The sequence below is a fragment of the Bufo bufo genome, chromosome 4 (assembly GCF_905171765.1).
Source record: "Bufo bufo chromosome 4, aBufBuf1.1, whole genome shotgun sequence".
Classification (NCBI taxonomy): Eukaryota; Metazoa; Chordata; class Amphibia; order Anura; family Bufonidae; genus Bufo; species Bufo bufo.
Window position 1 is genome coordinate 306,732,250 of NC_053392.1, and position 17,970 is coordinate 306,750,219.

Genomic DNA, 17,970 nt, shown 5'->3' on the forward strand with positions numbered 1-17,970 from the left:
AACATTTATACTAGGGGCTCTCTATCTCCCTCTAGTGTCTAGGATGCCTAACTACACCCTTATAGGCCTGCTATGCATGACACAGGGGAAACATTGCGTACAAAAGCACACAGAATATACAGTAATATGCATGGTTAAATATAACATCACTGTTCCTTATGAGTAGGAGTAACACGTGACCCTTGTGTAGTGCCCACCCCTACCTAGTGGGACACTACATACCCCCCATGCTACAACGTTGCCCGTCCTCGGCGCAACATGGAGAGGCCCTGCCCAGCTGGATACTGCACCTGAAATAGAAAAAGAATGCAAAGCAGGAATATACATCTACATTTGCAAAATACATATGCATATCAGGCAGTTCCACTGGCTAAGGAGCAACTCTGGTGAAAAAGGGGCGTTGTTCTCTTCTCTCAGGATAATATAAGGGAACAGGGGGCGCTGACCTGGTGCAGCGTATCAGTAATACCAGGATAGTCCATAATAAAAGTAGAAACGCAATTGTCCATAATAAAACAGTAGTAGTCCATAGAAAAATATAAAACAAGTATAAATTCTTGGAGGTTCAAAGAATCAAAATGGAGTCCGTACCCAGGTTTCCTTCTTGTAAATGAGTTAGTGCAAGTGATAAATATGGTTACCCTACAAACCAAGCAGTGCAGCAGAGCAGAATCTCAGAGGCTCACATACACTGGAGTCCATCTCTGGGTACATTTTCCTTAAAATAGCAAGATCTCAGAGGCTCATGTACATTAGAGTCTATCCCTGGGCGCATTTCCTTGGAATTTAAGTTGCATAATAAAAGTCACAGCACATAAAAGTAATCCACATTATTCAAAATGGCATATAAAAATAAGTGCTGCAATATCCCTTAGTCAACCTGAAAAGGGGGGTTAAAGGGTTAAAGGTGCAACATAAAAATAGGCACAACCTGGTGAAGTATTGTAGAAGCAGGCAGGAAATCTGTAAACAATATGGCCTTGATGCATTTGGTATTTTCAGTGGCCTACCACCACCACTGAGCCGTGGGTTACTGGCAGCAGCAACATAGGGCCAAAACAAAGGACTCCTGTCCTGAAAGGGTTAATCCACTTATAGGGTCCCTTGGCAAAAAGAATCAAATCAACGGCCTAGCAGGCCTACTCACAGGGGCATGTCAAATCCACTTGGTATAACAGTGGTGCTCCCTGGCTCCATTTCCAAACTGGGCCTGTATTGGGATTCAACAGACGGATGGGCCCACAAAACTGTATTAGGAGGCAACTGCAACATGAAAGGACCCCTAATTGGTATGGGCCCCATAGGCCTAGGGGTAATCACAGTTGGGGACTGCATCGGTCCAGGCATAATAATGGTAGGCTGTTGCATTGGCCTAGGTGTAACCATAGCAGGAGGCTCTGTGGGTTCCGGTGTCGCAGACTGTACGCGGTAACTCCTGGCGTAGGTAAGTCTCACCGATGCTGCAACAGCAGCAGCATTTACAATTGTTGGCCGCCGGACAGGGGCAGGCACTCTCACCTCTAGCTCAGAGGCGTCTGAGTCCTTGGTTACGTCCTTTTCAGGTGACTGAGGCGCCACTCGGGAGGTGACAAACTGGCGCAGGCCACGAAGTTGAAGCTCCAGCCGCACGATCTGGTCTTCCAAGCTTTCAGACGTTGCGTCACTGCAGGGATCCTTCGCACTCGCACAGGTGCAGGTAAGGGATCTGGACGCTCTGGCACGACCGCCGCAGGTTCCGGCGTTGCGTCCAAATTTTTCCCGACAGGTAAAGCAATTAAATCGGAGTAGTCTTTTCTTTCCAGCATGCTCGATCCGTCTTTGGAGAGCGACAGGGCGGCACCAATAATTGTAGTCAGATCCTCCCATTGCTCCGGGAGGCCGCCCCCCAGGTACTCTAGCATAGGGGAGGCGGAGTCCATTATAGCAGACATGCTAATTTGTAGACAGGGCGGTGGCGCGGACATACAGCCTTTCCCGCACTTTTCAGCAGAAGTCGCCAATTTTTCCCGCCAGCAAAGCATGAGGATGACACAGCAATAATCCAGTCAGGTTAAGCCGCCATCTTTGAGCAAAACGCTGTCTATTCACTGACAGCAAGCGGTGGCTTAAATAAACGGCAAACAGTCCGTGCAAATTTTTACAGTCCTTTTGCCCAGCAATTTCAAATAAACAAGTCGGGCTTAGTCACTTTATAGGCATAAAATGGCACACAGTTTTGTAATTCACAATGGCGCGGAATGATCGTATCCTGTTCGTGACGCCAATTTATGCAGCACGCCAGACGTGCAGGGTATTGCGAAGTGAGGTCACGGTTATGGGCAATCGAGGGTTACTCACTGTATTGGAGAACCCTGGGCAGGCATGAGGCAGTGAAGGAGAGGTAGACACAAGTTCCTCTGGGGCACACTCTGTATGTAGGGACCAGGCCTGATGGTGAATGAGGTGCCCTGGATGTTACAGGTATTTTGAGTGCCTGGGGCAAGGTCCCTTTAAAGGATCGTGACGCCAGTGCCTGTAACGGTGGCACACCGATTTATAGGAGCAGTAATGGAGGTACACAGATGGTATGATGAACCAAACGTTGCTTTACTTAAAACAGTCCAAACTTTGTACATACAGTTGGTAATGATGCAGTCCCTTTTATCATATATTCCACAAGCAGGCTTACTTTCAATAATGGCAGGTATAATCTTGCAAGATACTTGGAGGGTATACAATTAATGCTTCACAGTCCAGGCTGCACTATCTCCACAGCTATTCTGGCTGGCTGTATCCCAAGGCCCGGATGCCTAAATGCTGGCTTTAATCCTTGGTAAAATAATCTTCCTCCCGTATTGACCCTTGCTTCTATTTTATAGTACCTCTGCCCATCAGCTTACTTATCTGAGCTGGTTGTATTGTCCTTGCTTGGTATGTAGGTGGCTGCAGGTTTCTCCCAAGAGGTACATCTCTTCTCTTGGGGTAGTCTTCTGAGCTAACTGTGGCTCACTTTATCAACGGGCAGGCTAGAGTTCTTCACTAGCCTCCTGGTAGCAACTAGCAGCCTGGACTATCTAGCTGCATGTCAGGAGGAGGCCGTCAGCATATCTCTGGCTAAGATGCCCTCTCACTTCTGTATCCACAGACTCCTGACTACAGACTTCTGACCCCTCCCTGTCTGGGCCTGAACATTTATACTAGGGGCTCTCTATCTCCCTCTAGTGTCTAGGATGCCTAACTACACCCTTATAGGCCTGCTATGCATGACACAGGAGAAACATTGCATACAAAGCAAACAGAAAATACAGTAATATGCATGGTTAAATATAACATCACTGTTCCTTAGGAGTAGGAGTAACACGTGACCCTTGTGTAGTGCCCACCCCTACCTAGTGGGACACTACATAAGGGGCACAGTACAGGTCAGGAGCCCACACAGTGCAGCGGGCAGAATACAGCATAGGGGGTATACACAGTGCAGCATGGGGGTACAGTACAGGGCAGGAGGCACACAGTGCAGCCAGGGCCGGTGCTACCATAAGGCAGACCAAGCGGCTGCCTTAGGGTGCACCCTCAAGGAGGGCGTAAAAATTAACCTTCTTTTTTTTAAAATCACTTACTTGTGAGTTGTGGAGGGGTTGTAATGTGACATTGGGGAGAAATGTGACATGGGGGTGATATGACAGAGGGGATTATATAAAAAGGAGGGGGAGAAATGTGACATGGAGGGCTGATGTGACATGGAGGGGGACAAATGTGACATGGGGCGCTGATGGCTGACATGGGGGGCTAATGGCTGACATGGGGGCATGATGGCTGACATGGGGGGCTAATGGATGGGGGGTGATGTCTGACATGGGGTCTGATCTGAGGTCTGATTAACATTGGGGGTCTGATTGCTGAATCTGACCTGAGGTGTAATGGAAAATATTTTTTCTTATTATCCTCCTCTAAAACCTAGGTGGGGCCAGGTGAGCTGCGAGGGGGGGGGGGGGGGGGGGGGCGGCGCCAAAATGTAGCTTCGCTTGTGTTGGCAAAAGTCCTTGCACCGGGCCCTGAGTGCAGCATAGGGGGTACAGTACAGGGCAGAGGGCAGAATACAGCCAAAACATGCACCTCAGATAAAGTATCACCAAAGCCTTTGGTCTATCAATGTGCATATAGAGACCAGTGGTTTATGGTTACTTTTTCCCTACTACTTTATACTGGGACAGTCCTAAATACAAGGAGCGCTGTCCCCCGTATCTACATCAATGCTAGAAATGTTCCATTCACATGTCCTAGATCGGGAGATGATAGTTCCTAGTGGGCAAATAGACCTTTCATGATGTCAGGGGGCACATGATCAGTCACATGAGTGGACGGAGTCAGGCTCCGGGCTGTGCAGGAGATTGTGTGGAAATGAATGCGCTGGCATGAAAAACTGTATTAGATAATCAAGACACTTGCAGCACGCCAGACCTGCAGGGTAATTGCGATATCACGGTTATGGGAAATCGATGGGTTACTCACTTTTAGAGGAGAACCCTGGGCAGGCATGCGACAGTGAAGGAGAGGTAGACACAAATTCCTCTGGGGGCACACTCTAGATGTAGGGACCAGACCTGATGGTGTATGAGGTGCCCTGGATGTTGCAGGTATTTTGAGTGCCTGAGGCAAGGTCCCTTTAAGGATCGTGACGCCAGTGCCTGTAATGGTGGCACACCGATTTGTAGGAGCAAATAAGTGAGGTACACAGGTGGTATAGTGAACCAAACATTGCTTTACTTTGAACAGTCCAACTTTATACAGACAGTTGATTATGATGCAGTCCCTTGAATCATATAATTCACAAGCAGGTTTACTTCTTAGTATGGCAGGTATAATCTTGCAAGATACTTGGAGGGTATACAATTAATGCTTAGCAGAACTATGCTGCACTATCCCCTTCAGCTATTCTAGTTGGCTGGATCCCAAGGCCCGGATACCTAAATTCTGGCTTTAATCCTTGGTAAATAAATCTTCCTCCCGTATTGACTCTTGCGTTTATCTTATAGTACTTCTGGCCATTAGGTTACTTATCTGAGCTGGTTGTATTGTTCCTTTTGTGAGGGAAGCTGCAGGTTTCACCCAGGAGGTACATCTCTTCTCTTGGGGTAATTTTCTGAGCTAACTGAGGCTCACTTTATCAACAGTCAGGCTAGGGTTCTTCACTAGCCTCCTGGTGGCAACTAGCAGCCAGGACTATCTAGCTGCATGTCAGGAGGAGGCCCTCAGCATATCTCTGGCTAAGATGCCTTCTCACTTCTGTGTCCACAGACTCCTGACTACAGACTAACTCCTCCCTGTCTGGGCCTGAACATTTATACTAGGGGCTCCCTATCTCCCTCTAGTGTCTAGGATGCCTAACTACACCCTCATAGGCCTGCTATGCATGACACAGGGGAAACATTGCATACAAAAGCACATAGAAAAATACATTAAATACATAGTTAAATATATATTACTGTCCCGTAGGAGTAACACGTGACCCAATTGACCCTTGTGTAGTGCCCACCCCTACCTAGTGGGACACTACACACTTGGTGTCAGGCTGCCGGGCCCCTTGTCAGCCCGGGCCCCGAAGCATACGCTTCCCTGGTAGTTACGCCACTGCTGCCAGCATAACATTCGGGGCGCTGGTCAAAACATCCGGGGCTCAAGCCCCGAATGTTTTGACCTAATGACGCCCCTGACTTCAAGCTTCTATTTGACTGTCAAAATTGCATATGTGCACAGAACTTGCATAAAATGGCCGTCCCAACCCACCTAACTGACGGATAAAAGTTATTTTTCTGTGTCACTGGGCTCAGGGCAAGGGTAAAAAGATTGTGCACTGCACCCACAAAACATAATCTAGGTAGATCGCTGAGTTAACAAGCACTTCAGATTAAAGATTCTCTCCTATTCTCTCCCTCACAGCAGCAGAATATGCAGTACGCAGCCCTGCAGGGTGAGCGAATGTGAGGTCACGGTTAATAGGTAGAACGAGGGTTGCTCTTGGTACTCAGTTTTTATATACCCTGGGCAGGCGTACAGCAGTGATGGAGAGGTTGGCACATGGATCCTCTGGGGCACTCTGTGTATAGGAACCAGGTCAGGTGGTAGATGAGGTGCCCTAGGTGTTGTAGGTTTAGTGTGCCTGTGGCAAGATCCCTTAAAGTTTGTGACGCAGTGCCGGTGGCACATCGATTTTCTTGCAGTAATAAGTGAGGAACACACGTTGCAGTGAACCAAAACTTCCTTTTACTGAACAGGTTAACTATTTACAGTCTTTGGTCAGTTCCACATGTATAAGATGGTGACAGGCAGGCTTTACATCAAATGACATGCACAATGTTCTTGCAAGATACTCAGAGGGTTAAACATTTACAGATCAGGCTGCACTTTTCCTCAGAATCCCTGTCTGTCTTTCTCCCAAGGCCCGTATGCCCTATTGCTGGCTTTATCCTTGGTTAGGGAAAAACTTCCTCTCGTATATGACTCCTTGCTGTGAATATATCCTTCTGCCCTTCAGCTCTGTTTGGCTGGAACAAGTTTGGCTCTGCACTGTACTTTTATGGGAACTTTGTTTCTCAGGAGGCAGACTCTTCTCCTGGTGCAACTTCTGAGCTTCTTTTGCTCCGGAACCCTCAGGCAGGCTAGACTGTACTCACTAACCTCCTGGAATATACTGCACTAACACCTTCCTGTCTGGGCCTAACTATATATACTAGGGGGTTCCCTAGCTCCCTCTACAGCTTGGAAGGAGAAACTACACCCCTAACAGGCCTGGTACACAGGAATTAACATGGCATTACAATGCAATACAAAATACCATTCTCCCACAGGAGGTGGGAGCAACATAACCCTTAGTAGTGCCCACCTCTACGCAGTGGGACACTACAAATCCTATCCCTACACTAATCAGAGCAGAGTGACGTGCAGCACTACATGACTCCAGCTTAAATAGAGGCTGGGTCACATGCTGCACTGGCCAATCACTGTGATGGCTTCTAAAGGCACACAAGTTAAACGCTTGTTCATCTGCTGCCCTGCAGTCTTTCAAAAAGCACCATTAAATCCCCGAACACCAAACCCGAACTTTTACTGAAAAGTTCGGGTCCAAAAATCCTAAAGTTTACAGTTCGGGTTCGCTCAACCCTAGTTTTGAGGCATGGGAAAACGTTGTGGTGGTACTGAAGGCCCTCTGACTGGTGGCTGGCAAGGTGGATTTGACTGGGGGCCAAAATAACCTGGCGTGGCAGGGTATCAATTAAGGAATGCATGTCCCCTTTGTATGGGGAGGCATAAATTTCGAGGATGCTAGCTATGGAGGACGTGCAACAACTTTGGCGTTCAGGTGGTACATGCTGCAGAAAACTGCGCCATCCCCCTTATCATGATCTCATCCTGAACATCATCCCTCTTCCGGGCTAGGTAGTCCACAAATTGGTAATCTATTAGTTCCCGACTAGCTAGCCCAGAACAAGGATGACTGCAAACCCTCCTTCGCCTGGGTCTTTGGACTGGTGCAGGGCTCACTTGTGCAGGCCGTGACATTTGACTTGTCTGCGGTTGTGGTTCATCAGCCGGAGTTGGGTTGGGACTGGATGCTGGCAAGAATACAGCAGGAGTTTCCCCACCTCCAAGATCGGACGCCTTCGAGTCCTCCTGCTTGGGATCATCCAAGCTGTCCACTGTACTGTAGCAAAAAAATCTGAAAAAAAAAATATATATATAGGACATTAGCCACAACTAGCATTACAAATAAAATGCATTTTGGCAATAGTGCTGCATGTCCCCCATCTAAGGTGAGCCTGCCCAGAATCAATTAGGATTACAAATGTTTGCCAGGAAAAATTTGTTACCACATGACATAAAACACAAATTGCCGTACTGTTGCTTGGAATATTGTTCAAATAGCCAAAGAACATTATGTCAGTTCATGGGTCTTTAGAGCTGTCAGAGTTTAAGAAATGTTATAACATTCCTGAGCTAACCAAATGTGGAAATCCGGGCAGTCTGTATATATAAAAGGGATAGGGCCAAAAAGATTGCTTGACATATACTTTGATAAACCGCTATTTAGTGTTTTTTGGCGTAGGCGACTTGCAAGCCAACATGAAAATTACCTGGCAACCATCAAGTACAATGAGCACTAAACCACACTGTGCATCTGCAGCGTACTCAAGTTGTGTGTAATAGAGTTTCTGGGTGTAGTAGTGCAATGACACTAACCTGAGACGGCTGACTCTCTGCATAGGCAGGTGATGATAGAAATTGTTCGTGACGCCAGTGCCAATTAAACGGTGGCACGCCGTTTGCGGATAGCAGGAATAAATTGAAGAACACGTGGTATTAAAACAGAACTCCAACTTTAGTAGTTTTCATGCAGAGACAATATTGGAATCGCAGTTCCTTGGCATACAGTCGATTTTGCAATACGGTTGATGCAGGCAATTACAGATTTAGCAAGGTGATTACAGAGTGTTAAACACAGGACTTGCAGTACAGGAGCTTGCACTCTATTTCTGTCTTGATCCTGGAATATAGCAATTCTTCACCAAGGCCCAATAACCTAGTTCTGGCTTTATATCCTTGGCTATAGCTTTAGAAAGTACCTCCTCTGTTCTTTTTAGTACCTCTTGCTTCTCTGCAGTTTGCCTCTGTCTCTCTCTGCTTCTTCCTCAGGCTCTTAGCTAAGATATTCCTGTTTCTGCATATGGGAATTCAGGAGGGAATCTTCTCCTGGACAGCAGGCTTCTGGCCTGGACTTGTCTCTGACATTGTCTAATCTCCAACTGTAGATTACAGACAGTAGACTCCGTCTGCCTTCTACTTCCCTGACTGGGGCCATATATAAACTAGGGCTCCCTAGCTCCCTCTAATGACTAGAAGCTGGAATGACACCCCTAGCAGGCCTGTACATGCAAGTGTCCATAGTAACAGGGAAACACATAGCATTGCATTACATGAATTTTATAAAACTGACATATACCAACTTCTCCATAACTAAAGAGGGACGGTCAGCACCCAAGTGGACCTTTTGGTAGTGAGCGGTTATTACAGTTCCCGTACTCTACACAATCCTCTTTATATAAAATACATGATCAGATGGGGTAGCCACAGCCATCATAGAATTCATACCACATCCAGATGAAAAGGTCCTTTACATAGACTAGGGGAGGCTCAACCTGCTTTCCTCCAGCTGTAGTAAAACTACATCTCCCATCAATGCCCTCCTGTAGACTGATAGCTGTAGCCCGACCAGGCATGCGGGGAGTTGTGTAGTTTAGCTACATCGGGAGGTCCGATGGGTTGCCCATTCCTGAATTCGACCAAATAGTGGCCAATAACCAATAGTTTCAAACAGGGACTGGGTCAAGGTCCCACAACCAACAGAGGTCTGAGCCATGCCCAAGTGCGCCCACGCCCTTCGTGAGATTTCCCTACCTCCAAACTTCCGGCGCACTGCTAATGACGTAAGGAGGCGTTCCTGAGTTATGACAATCTGGCGCATGTGTGCAATCGGACAGATTTATGGAAAATCTCATCGGAGTTCATCTTCACACCCGGACACTGCGCAATGCCGCAGCTGGGAGTTAGCCGCGCATGCCTACACTGGGCCGTAATATTTCCTACTGAGGGCTCTCCGGCGCATGCGCAGTGTCCCGGGGTGTGCAGCTTGAACTCCGCTGAGATTTTCTAATAAACTGTCCCGTTTTTGATGCATGCGGCAGATCGTCCAAAACTCAGGATCGCCACCTTACGTCATTAGCAGTGCGACCGGCAGTGAGTTAGGAGTACTAGGTAGGGAAATCTCACGAATAGGGTAATGTAACTCTGTAAAGTTACATTGCAGGCGCGGCAGCAGCAGCAGCGACGTGGTCAGTAGGCCCTGCCTGCCGCCCTGACTTGGCCCTGCAACCCCTGTGGCTGGGCCTCCCGAGCCTCAGTTGTCGGCCCGGGCCCTGGTTTCAAACATGCTTTAGGATTGATGATCAAAACTTATGGCCTTAAATCCATCACTGGTCTAAGGAACCTCAATTGTTCTGTATACAAATAGGGACTTTTACGTGACCCCCTCTTCACCACTGCGGCCCTTCTCAGTCAGTTCATGCCGGAACTGGTCTCTACAGAATGCATAGTAAAATAGGGCTGGAGGGGTTAAAAAAATAATTTAACTCACCTTAATCCACTTGTTCGCGCAGCCGACATCTCTTCTGTCTTTATCTGTGAGCAATAGGACCTTTGATGACGTCACTATGCTCATCACATGATCCATCACCATGGTGATGGATCATGTGATGGACCATGAACGCAGTGACGTCATCAAAGGTCCTATTGCTCACAGATGAAGACAGAAGAGATGCGGGCTGCGCGAACAAGTGGATTAAGGGGAGATTATATATATAATATTTATATATAGTCATGATTTTCCTGTATAAATCGTTGGTTGTTACGATAATAAATGTCAGTTAAATATATCATATAGGAGACACACACAGTGATATTGAGAAGTGAAATGAAGTTATTGGATTTACAGAAAGTGTGCTATAATTGTTGTTTAAACAAAATTAGGCAGGTGCATAAATTTGGGCACTGTTGTCATTTTATTGATGCCAAAACCTTTAGGAACTAATTATTGGAACTCAAATTGGCTTGGTAAGCTCAGTTGACCCCTGACCTACATACACAGGGTGAATCCTATTATGAGAAAGAGTATTTAAGGGGGTCAATTGTAAGTTTCCCTCTCTTTTATTTTCTCTGAAGAGTAGCAACATGGGGGGTCTCAAAACAACTCTCAAATGACCTGAAGACAAAGATTGTTCACCATCAATGGTTTAGGGGAAGGATACAGAAAGCTGTCTCAGAGATTTCAGCTGTCTGTTTCCACAGTTAGGAACATATTGAGGAAATGGAAGACCACAGGGCTCAGTTCAAGTTAAGGCTCGAAGTGGCAGACCAAGAAAAATCTCGGATAGACAGAAGCGAACGAATGGTGAGAACAGTCAGAGTCAACCCACAGACCAGCACCAAAGAACCTACAACATCATCTTGCTGCAGATGGAGTCACGGTGCATCGTTCAACCATTCGCGGCGCACTTTACACAAGGAGATGCTGTATGCGAGAGTGATGTAGAGGAAGCCTTCTTCTCCGCCCACAGCACAAAAAGTGCCGCTTGAGGTGGGCTAAAGCACATTTGGACAAGCCAGCTCATTTTGGAATAAGGTGCTGTGGACTGATGAAACTAAAATTGAGTTATTTGGCCATAACAAGGGGCGTTATGCATGGGGAAAAAGAGCACAGCATTCCAAGAAAAACACCTGCTACCTACAGTAAAATATGGGGTGGTGGTTCCATCATGCTGTGGGGCTGTGTGGTCAGTGCAGGGACTGGGAATCTTGTCAAAGTTGAGGACGCATGGATTCCACTCAGTATCAGCAGATTCTGGAGACCAATGTCCAGGATTCAGTGACAAAAGCTGAAGCTGCGCCGGGGCTGGATCTTTCAACAAGACAACGACCCTAAACAACGCTCAAAATCCACTAAGGCATTTACGCAGAGGAACAAGTACAACGTTCTGGAATGGCCATCTCAGTCCCCAGACCTGAATATAATAAAAAAAATCTGTGGGTGTGACTTAATGAGAGCTGTCCCATGCTCGGAAGCCATCAAACCTGAATGAACTAAAGATATTTTGTAAAGAGGAATGGTCCAAAATACCTTCAAACCAGAAATCCAGACTCTCATTGGAACCTACAGGAAGCGTTTAGAGGCTGTAATTTCTGCAAAAGGAGGATCTACTAAATATTGATTTCATTTCTTTTTTGTGGTGGTCAAATTTATGCACCTGCCTAATTTTGTTTAAACAATTATAGCACACTTTCTGTAAATCCAATAAACTTCATTTCACTTCTCAAATATCACTGTGTGTGTCTCCTATATGATATATTAACTGACATTTTTATCTAACAACCAACGATTTACACAGGAAAATCATGACGATTACAAGGTTGCCCAAACTTTCGCATCCCACTGTGTGTGTGTGTGTGTATATATATATATATATATATATACATATATATATATTTATTTTAACCCCTCCAGCCCTATTTTACTATGCATTCTGTATTCAGAATGCTATTATTTTCCCTTATAACCATGTTATAAGGGGAAATAATACAATCTACACTACAACTAACCAAACCTGAACTTCTGTAAAGAAGTTCGGGTCTGGGTACCAGTCGGTTTTTTTTATCAAGCGCGTGCAAACCTGAATATCGGAACGCAATCACATTCAAAACTGACTGCAATTGCATTCCTACTCGCGCGGGTTGCCGCAATGCAACCTTACACTGTCACCTCACTCACGCACAAACTCCCAGCACCCAAAACATGGTCCTTTAAAACATGTTGGGCCAGGTCCTTGAAAACATACATTAACATGAAATGCCTATGAAATACACACAGGGCAATGTCGGACAGTATATTGTGGTACAGATGTGGATCAATTGATACTAATGTGTACCACATGGATGAAGGAGGTGAATATTGTGAATAGGCCTTTAAAAAATAATATGTTTGGAAAGGGGACAGATGTCTCAATATCAATTCTAACAGGCCCACATATGTACAAAACTGTAAAAGGGTGCACGCTGTGTATAAATCACTACTGTGTGCTGGAGCAAAGGTGAATGCATTAACATGTTGTCTTCAACATTTGAAGACACATAATGAATGACAAACATGCACAGGGAAAAACAGAAGTATATCCACAAAAGGGACAAGAATATTACCTCATGTGATTCCTAAATAATTATGGAGAACACAGGGGCGGGACACAAGGACAGGGACACCAAACCACATAGCTTGCACGAAACATAACTGCACGACCTCTGCTGTCTGCTCGGTCCCATTCACCAGGCTTCAACATTCTTGCAACTTTCTCCCAGGACGTATCTTTTTTGGTTTTATCATGATAGACATTGGTCCTGGTGTCCCAGAGTTCTGGGCGTTCCTGGACAAGCGGTATGAGTTTTTCTACATCCCAGCGTGGCATTTTGAAAGCAGTACTTGGCAAACACTTCCAGCTGGATAGTATCTCCAAACTGTCTGGCCCAATCCAGTTTCAACTTCCTGTACAAGTTTACAGGCCTTGTGGGGTTTCATAACAACCATCCGCAAAGAAATGCGGACAACATACGGATGCTTCTGTTGGTCATCCGCATTTTTTGCTGACCCATTGACTTCAATAGGTCCGCAAACCATTTATTGCGGACAATAGGACATGTATTACTTTTTTCACGGAAGGGAACCACGGACAGCGGACGTGGAAAACAAACAGTTGACTACACCGCATTTCCACTGCTCCATAAAAATGAATGGGTACTCATCCCATCTGCGAAAAAAAAAAGGAACAGACGCGGAAACAAACATTCGTGTGCATGTAGCCTAATACTGTCACGGTGGAGAGTGAGGGAAACCCCCCACCGTACAATGTAAAGAGATAAAGGGTAGCTGCTAGGCCAGTGTGCCGGAATAAGGGAGCAGGTCACCTCCTAAAGCATCCCTAAATCTGGCCCTGTTCTCCTAACTGTATGAGCCGACCCATAAGGTAGGAGGGCCCATACGCTGGAACCTCAAAACCCTAAAAATCCCTGAATTTCCCTGAGGTTAGGAGACAAGGACCAGAGAACCAGGTTCATCCAAAACACGTAAGAACCAGAGTCTCCACAGGCCTAGCAACAAAGGGAAAAGGGAAGCCCATACACAGCTAGAGGATCGGCAGTAAGAACAACAAGACTACTCACTTACCTGCTGAAGCCTCCACAACTGGAACACGTGCATAAGTACAGGAGCTGAACACACAGCAGGTCACAGTACAAACTACCACACAGGAATCCAGCATACCAACTCTGCCAGAGCCCCCCCATGCTCACACAGTGCATGGCAGCCCCAAGCAGCGCTGCATACCAGGGTTATGGTTCACCCCTCCGGGAAACCAGCCCCCTGGCAGAGGTAACACACACAAAGGGAAACGTCTTGCACACATGCAGGGACAAACACCAACAACATCCCAGACATGCAACAACAAACAAGACGTACAGCAAACCTCCAACTCAAACACACACCATAAACAACACATCAGGAGGGGAAGGAAGAAAAGGAGGAAACACACAGAAACTGGGAAGACCTTGATGACCACAAGGGTGGCCCTCACTGGACAGATGGTAAAGCCAGGAGCAGTGAACCACCAGCACACACCAAGCCTGGAGGAACACTGAGCTACATGCTTCCAGCAGAAGCTAAATAGCTCAAAGCGACCACACCCAATCAGGGGGTTAACCCTTACAGCACCAGACAGGAGAAGGCTACAACTTAAAGGGGAAGTGCACAAACCAGCCACCACATTGCCACCGGCAACAGCATGCGTGGCAACCATGTCACGGCGCACACAGCCAAAGCCGAGACACTGCCACCACATGCCATAACAGCAACATGTTGCCACCGGCAACTGCAAGCATGGCACAAGTGTCACGGCGCACACAGCAAAGGCCGTGACAAATACACGACAAAAAGCCTGTAATTTTCGCACTTCACCACACAACGGCTAATAAGCCCTTTTTTCCCCACTAATACAAGCCAAAAAATGCTTTAGAACATATAAATGCATGGCACAAGGGCAAATAAAACATAGAAATATTTCCTTGTCATGAACCCTGTTAATGCCTGTATCAAACAGCACTTGCACCCTAATAAGAACAGTTTGCACTACGGAGTGCTTCCGTGGGGTTTTGTTCCGTGCTTCCGTTGCGCAAAAAGATAGAACTTGTTCTATCTTTTTGCGGAATGGAGGGATCGCGGAACCCATTCAAGTGAATGGGATCGTGATCCGCATGCGGCTGGCCCACGGTTGGTGCCCGTGTCGATGCCCAACACACACAACACACGACCTCCTCGAGTAATCAATTTTACCCGCAGTTTTTCATTAATCAATTCCTTAACAACAAAGTAAGAGTCATATCTACCAGCATTGAGTGCTATAAAAGTATAGCCTGAAAATGTACCATTAGTAGAGAAATCGAACAAAGTCACTAGCACATGTTTTGCCCTGAAATTCCCAGAACAGCTGACCATGCAGTGTTGTGGCATAAATGTAATTCGGAATGTGTGTACCTGTCTCCTGCATACGCTCAAAGTCATAGAAAATATACAGACTGGACTCCGAGTCTGGGTTATAAGGCTGCATGTAACAGAGATGACCATCAAATCTATCAATACGGGCATGACAGACATTGCATTGCAAACCACCACATCTATGCTCTTTTTCACTATTATTACTGACAAAGCGGCAGCAGCCATCACAAAATGTTTTAAAATCCTGCACCTGGGCCACCCCGTTTAGTATTCAGCGCAGGCGCAGTGAGTGAAGGACGCTCTCCTGCTGCCGGCTTCATTCACTGCGCCTACGCCGAATACTAAACGGGACAGCGCAGGCGTGGGATTTTACGGGCACAGAGGAGAACTAGGACGTCAATCAACTGGACATGGGCTTGCCAAAGGGTGAGAAGATGAAGGCTCTAGGTGCTGCAGAAACGCCCCACTAGCACCTAGAGGCTCATTAGCATATTATACAAGTCTTTATTTTGAGGGAACGGCGGCAGGCAGGGAGATAAAAATCATACAGTTATGTTCTGCTGACATTAGCACATCGCTAATGTCAGCCAGATACATAATGATTTTTCTGATGACAGAAACCCTTTAAGTCTACACACTCCAAGATCCTCTTGGGCTAACTGAATATGAAGCTCTAAGCAGTCTTCTGAGCGTCAAAACACGCGACAACAAGGACACCGTGGTTGTGTCTCCACGCTCTAACTACAATCCTGTCTCTGACAAGCTTTACAATAAAATTGACAGGCATCATTGTATTTGTGATGGAACACAGAACTGCATCGTTCCCAATAAACCCTTTCATGCTTTTGATACCGTAGTAGTGGTTATTATGATACAGAATGCATATAATTCGATCACTAAGAGCATCACCACTATGAAAATAACGCCACTCACCATGGTTGTAGTACAAAACGCAGATGCTGACATTTAAGTACTGCTCAAAAGCTGAAATATTGCTAAAACTCACCAGCTGATTATCAGGGATGTCCAAATCAACATGCAACAACAGTAAACCGTCATCAATATCACCATCACTCATCAAAGCATATAAACTAGCTGCTAGACACAAATTTGAGTCGTAGTTATAAAAGTCATACAGCCACTGCCTTTTTTGCTTGATCATCTGACTATAAGCTATAGCGCTTAACTGTTTCTTAAATCCGCATCAAATCCACACCAATAGATGCGGATTGACCGCACGGATTTGCTTGCGAACACCTGCGGATTTCAATGCGGATTCTCCGCACATGAATCCTGAACGTGGGCATGTACCCTAAATAGTCTCTATGTCAACTATCCAATTTCATCCCTCCATCCAGTATATCTGTGCAACTGTTACGACTATTAAAATATAATACAGATGAAATACATAGTGACTTAGAGATACTAAATATAAAAAATAGCAGTGGTAGCATCTGTATCCAAGGATGATCCCTAGAGGGGACAGATAAATACCCTCCTTGGTAATTCTGGGAAAGGTCCATGGGAAGGTAATGCCAAGCATAACGTTCTTGTTACTTCTTCCTGCCTTCCAAGCGTGATTGTGCTACTTCCCTTATACCTGGTTCTCCTGCCTATTGTGACTTTGCCTCTGATTTTGGACTCTATCTTTGACATGACTTCCCGGAAATGGCCCTGCTTTGTATTTTACTTTGCTTTTGACATTACCTCCTGGTATCTAACCAAGCTATGTTTTTGGCTCTGCTTTGCTCTCTCCTTTTTTGAGTTTACTCTTTTGTTCAGTCTAGGTTTTGTGTTTTCTACCTATTTCCCCAGTTTAGGTCCTGTGCATTTTCCAGGCTAGTGACCATTGCTGAGTTGGGGGCAGTTACTTGGGGTGAATGATCCAAGTAGGCAGGGAGAGTGGTGTGGGTGGAGTTTAGGTATGAACTGTACCCTATATAACATGACTCACTGTAGCTGTAGAAAGCTGTCAGCCTTAAGCAGTCCTTATCATTAACTTACAGCAGAACTAACGTTTGTAACAGAGAGCAGTGTACGAGAGGCAGAGATAGATCTGAGATGGCTCTTCTAAAGCAGTGCAAGCAGCAAGTATGCGATGTGATAGAGCAAGAGTCAGAGAAATTAAATGCCCTGAGCCAGGACATATGGAAGACCCCAGAGCTGGCTTATAAGGAACACACAGCTCATCAACTCCTTACAAGCTTCTTCTCCAGCCGGGCATGGGAGGTACAAGCCCAATACCATTTGGATACTGCCTTTCGAGCACAGTGGACCTCTGAAGCCACTGACAGCCCTTGTCTGCATGTAGGCTTCCTGTGCGAGTATGATGCTCTGCCTGGGATAGGGCATGCCTGTGGGCACAACCTGATTGCTGAAGTCGGGGCTGCTGCTGCACTTGGACTGAGAGGAGCTTTGCAGAGTGTGCAACCACCACAGCAGGTCCAGGTAAAGGGTCTATGTATGTATGTATGTGAATTTCCCAAAAATTGTTGTGGTGGTGAAGGGTGGATACTTTCTGAAGTTCAGTCAGAGCAGCTAAATCTCTGAGAGAATGAGAAGAGGCAGTCACAGTAACAAGGTGTGGACAGTCATAAAATCAACTACAGGATTGCTTTACAAGGCATTGCAGTGATTTTCAAAATGCCCTATAGTGTCAGGGTGGGGAGTGGGGGAAACCCCCCACTGTGCGGTGTCAAAGGGTAAAAGGGGATCAGCCTGGCCAAAAGGAGTAATAAGGGAGCAGGTCACCTCCTACAGCGTCCCTAATCCTCCCCCTGACTCCTCACCGTATGAGCGGACCCCAATGGTAGGACAGAGACCCTGAGTCGCCCTGGTAATCCCTCACC

The 17,970-nt window shown here is 46.3% G+C and overlaps 1 protein-coding gene across 1 annotated transcript in view; it reads left to right on the plus strand.

The window, feature by feature from the left end:
• The first annotated feature begins 9,392 nt into the window (after positions 1-9,392).
• Positions 9,393-17,970, plus strand: part of LOC120999185 (peptidase M20 domain-containing protein 2-like) — a 132,908-nt gene continuing 124,330 nt past the window's right edge. Inside the window, exons 1-2 of the mRNA XM_040430061.1 lie at positions 9,393-9,461; positions 17,087-17,569. Coding sequence (XP_040285995.1) covers positions 9,393-9,461; positions 17,087-17,569 — 552 coding nt within the window. The remainder of the gene's footprint in view (positions 9,462-17,086; positions 17,570-17,970) is intronic.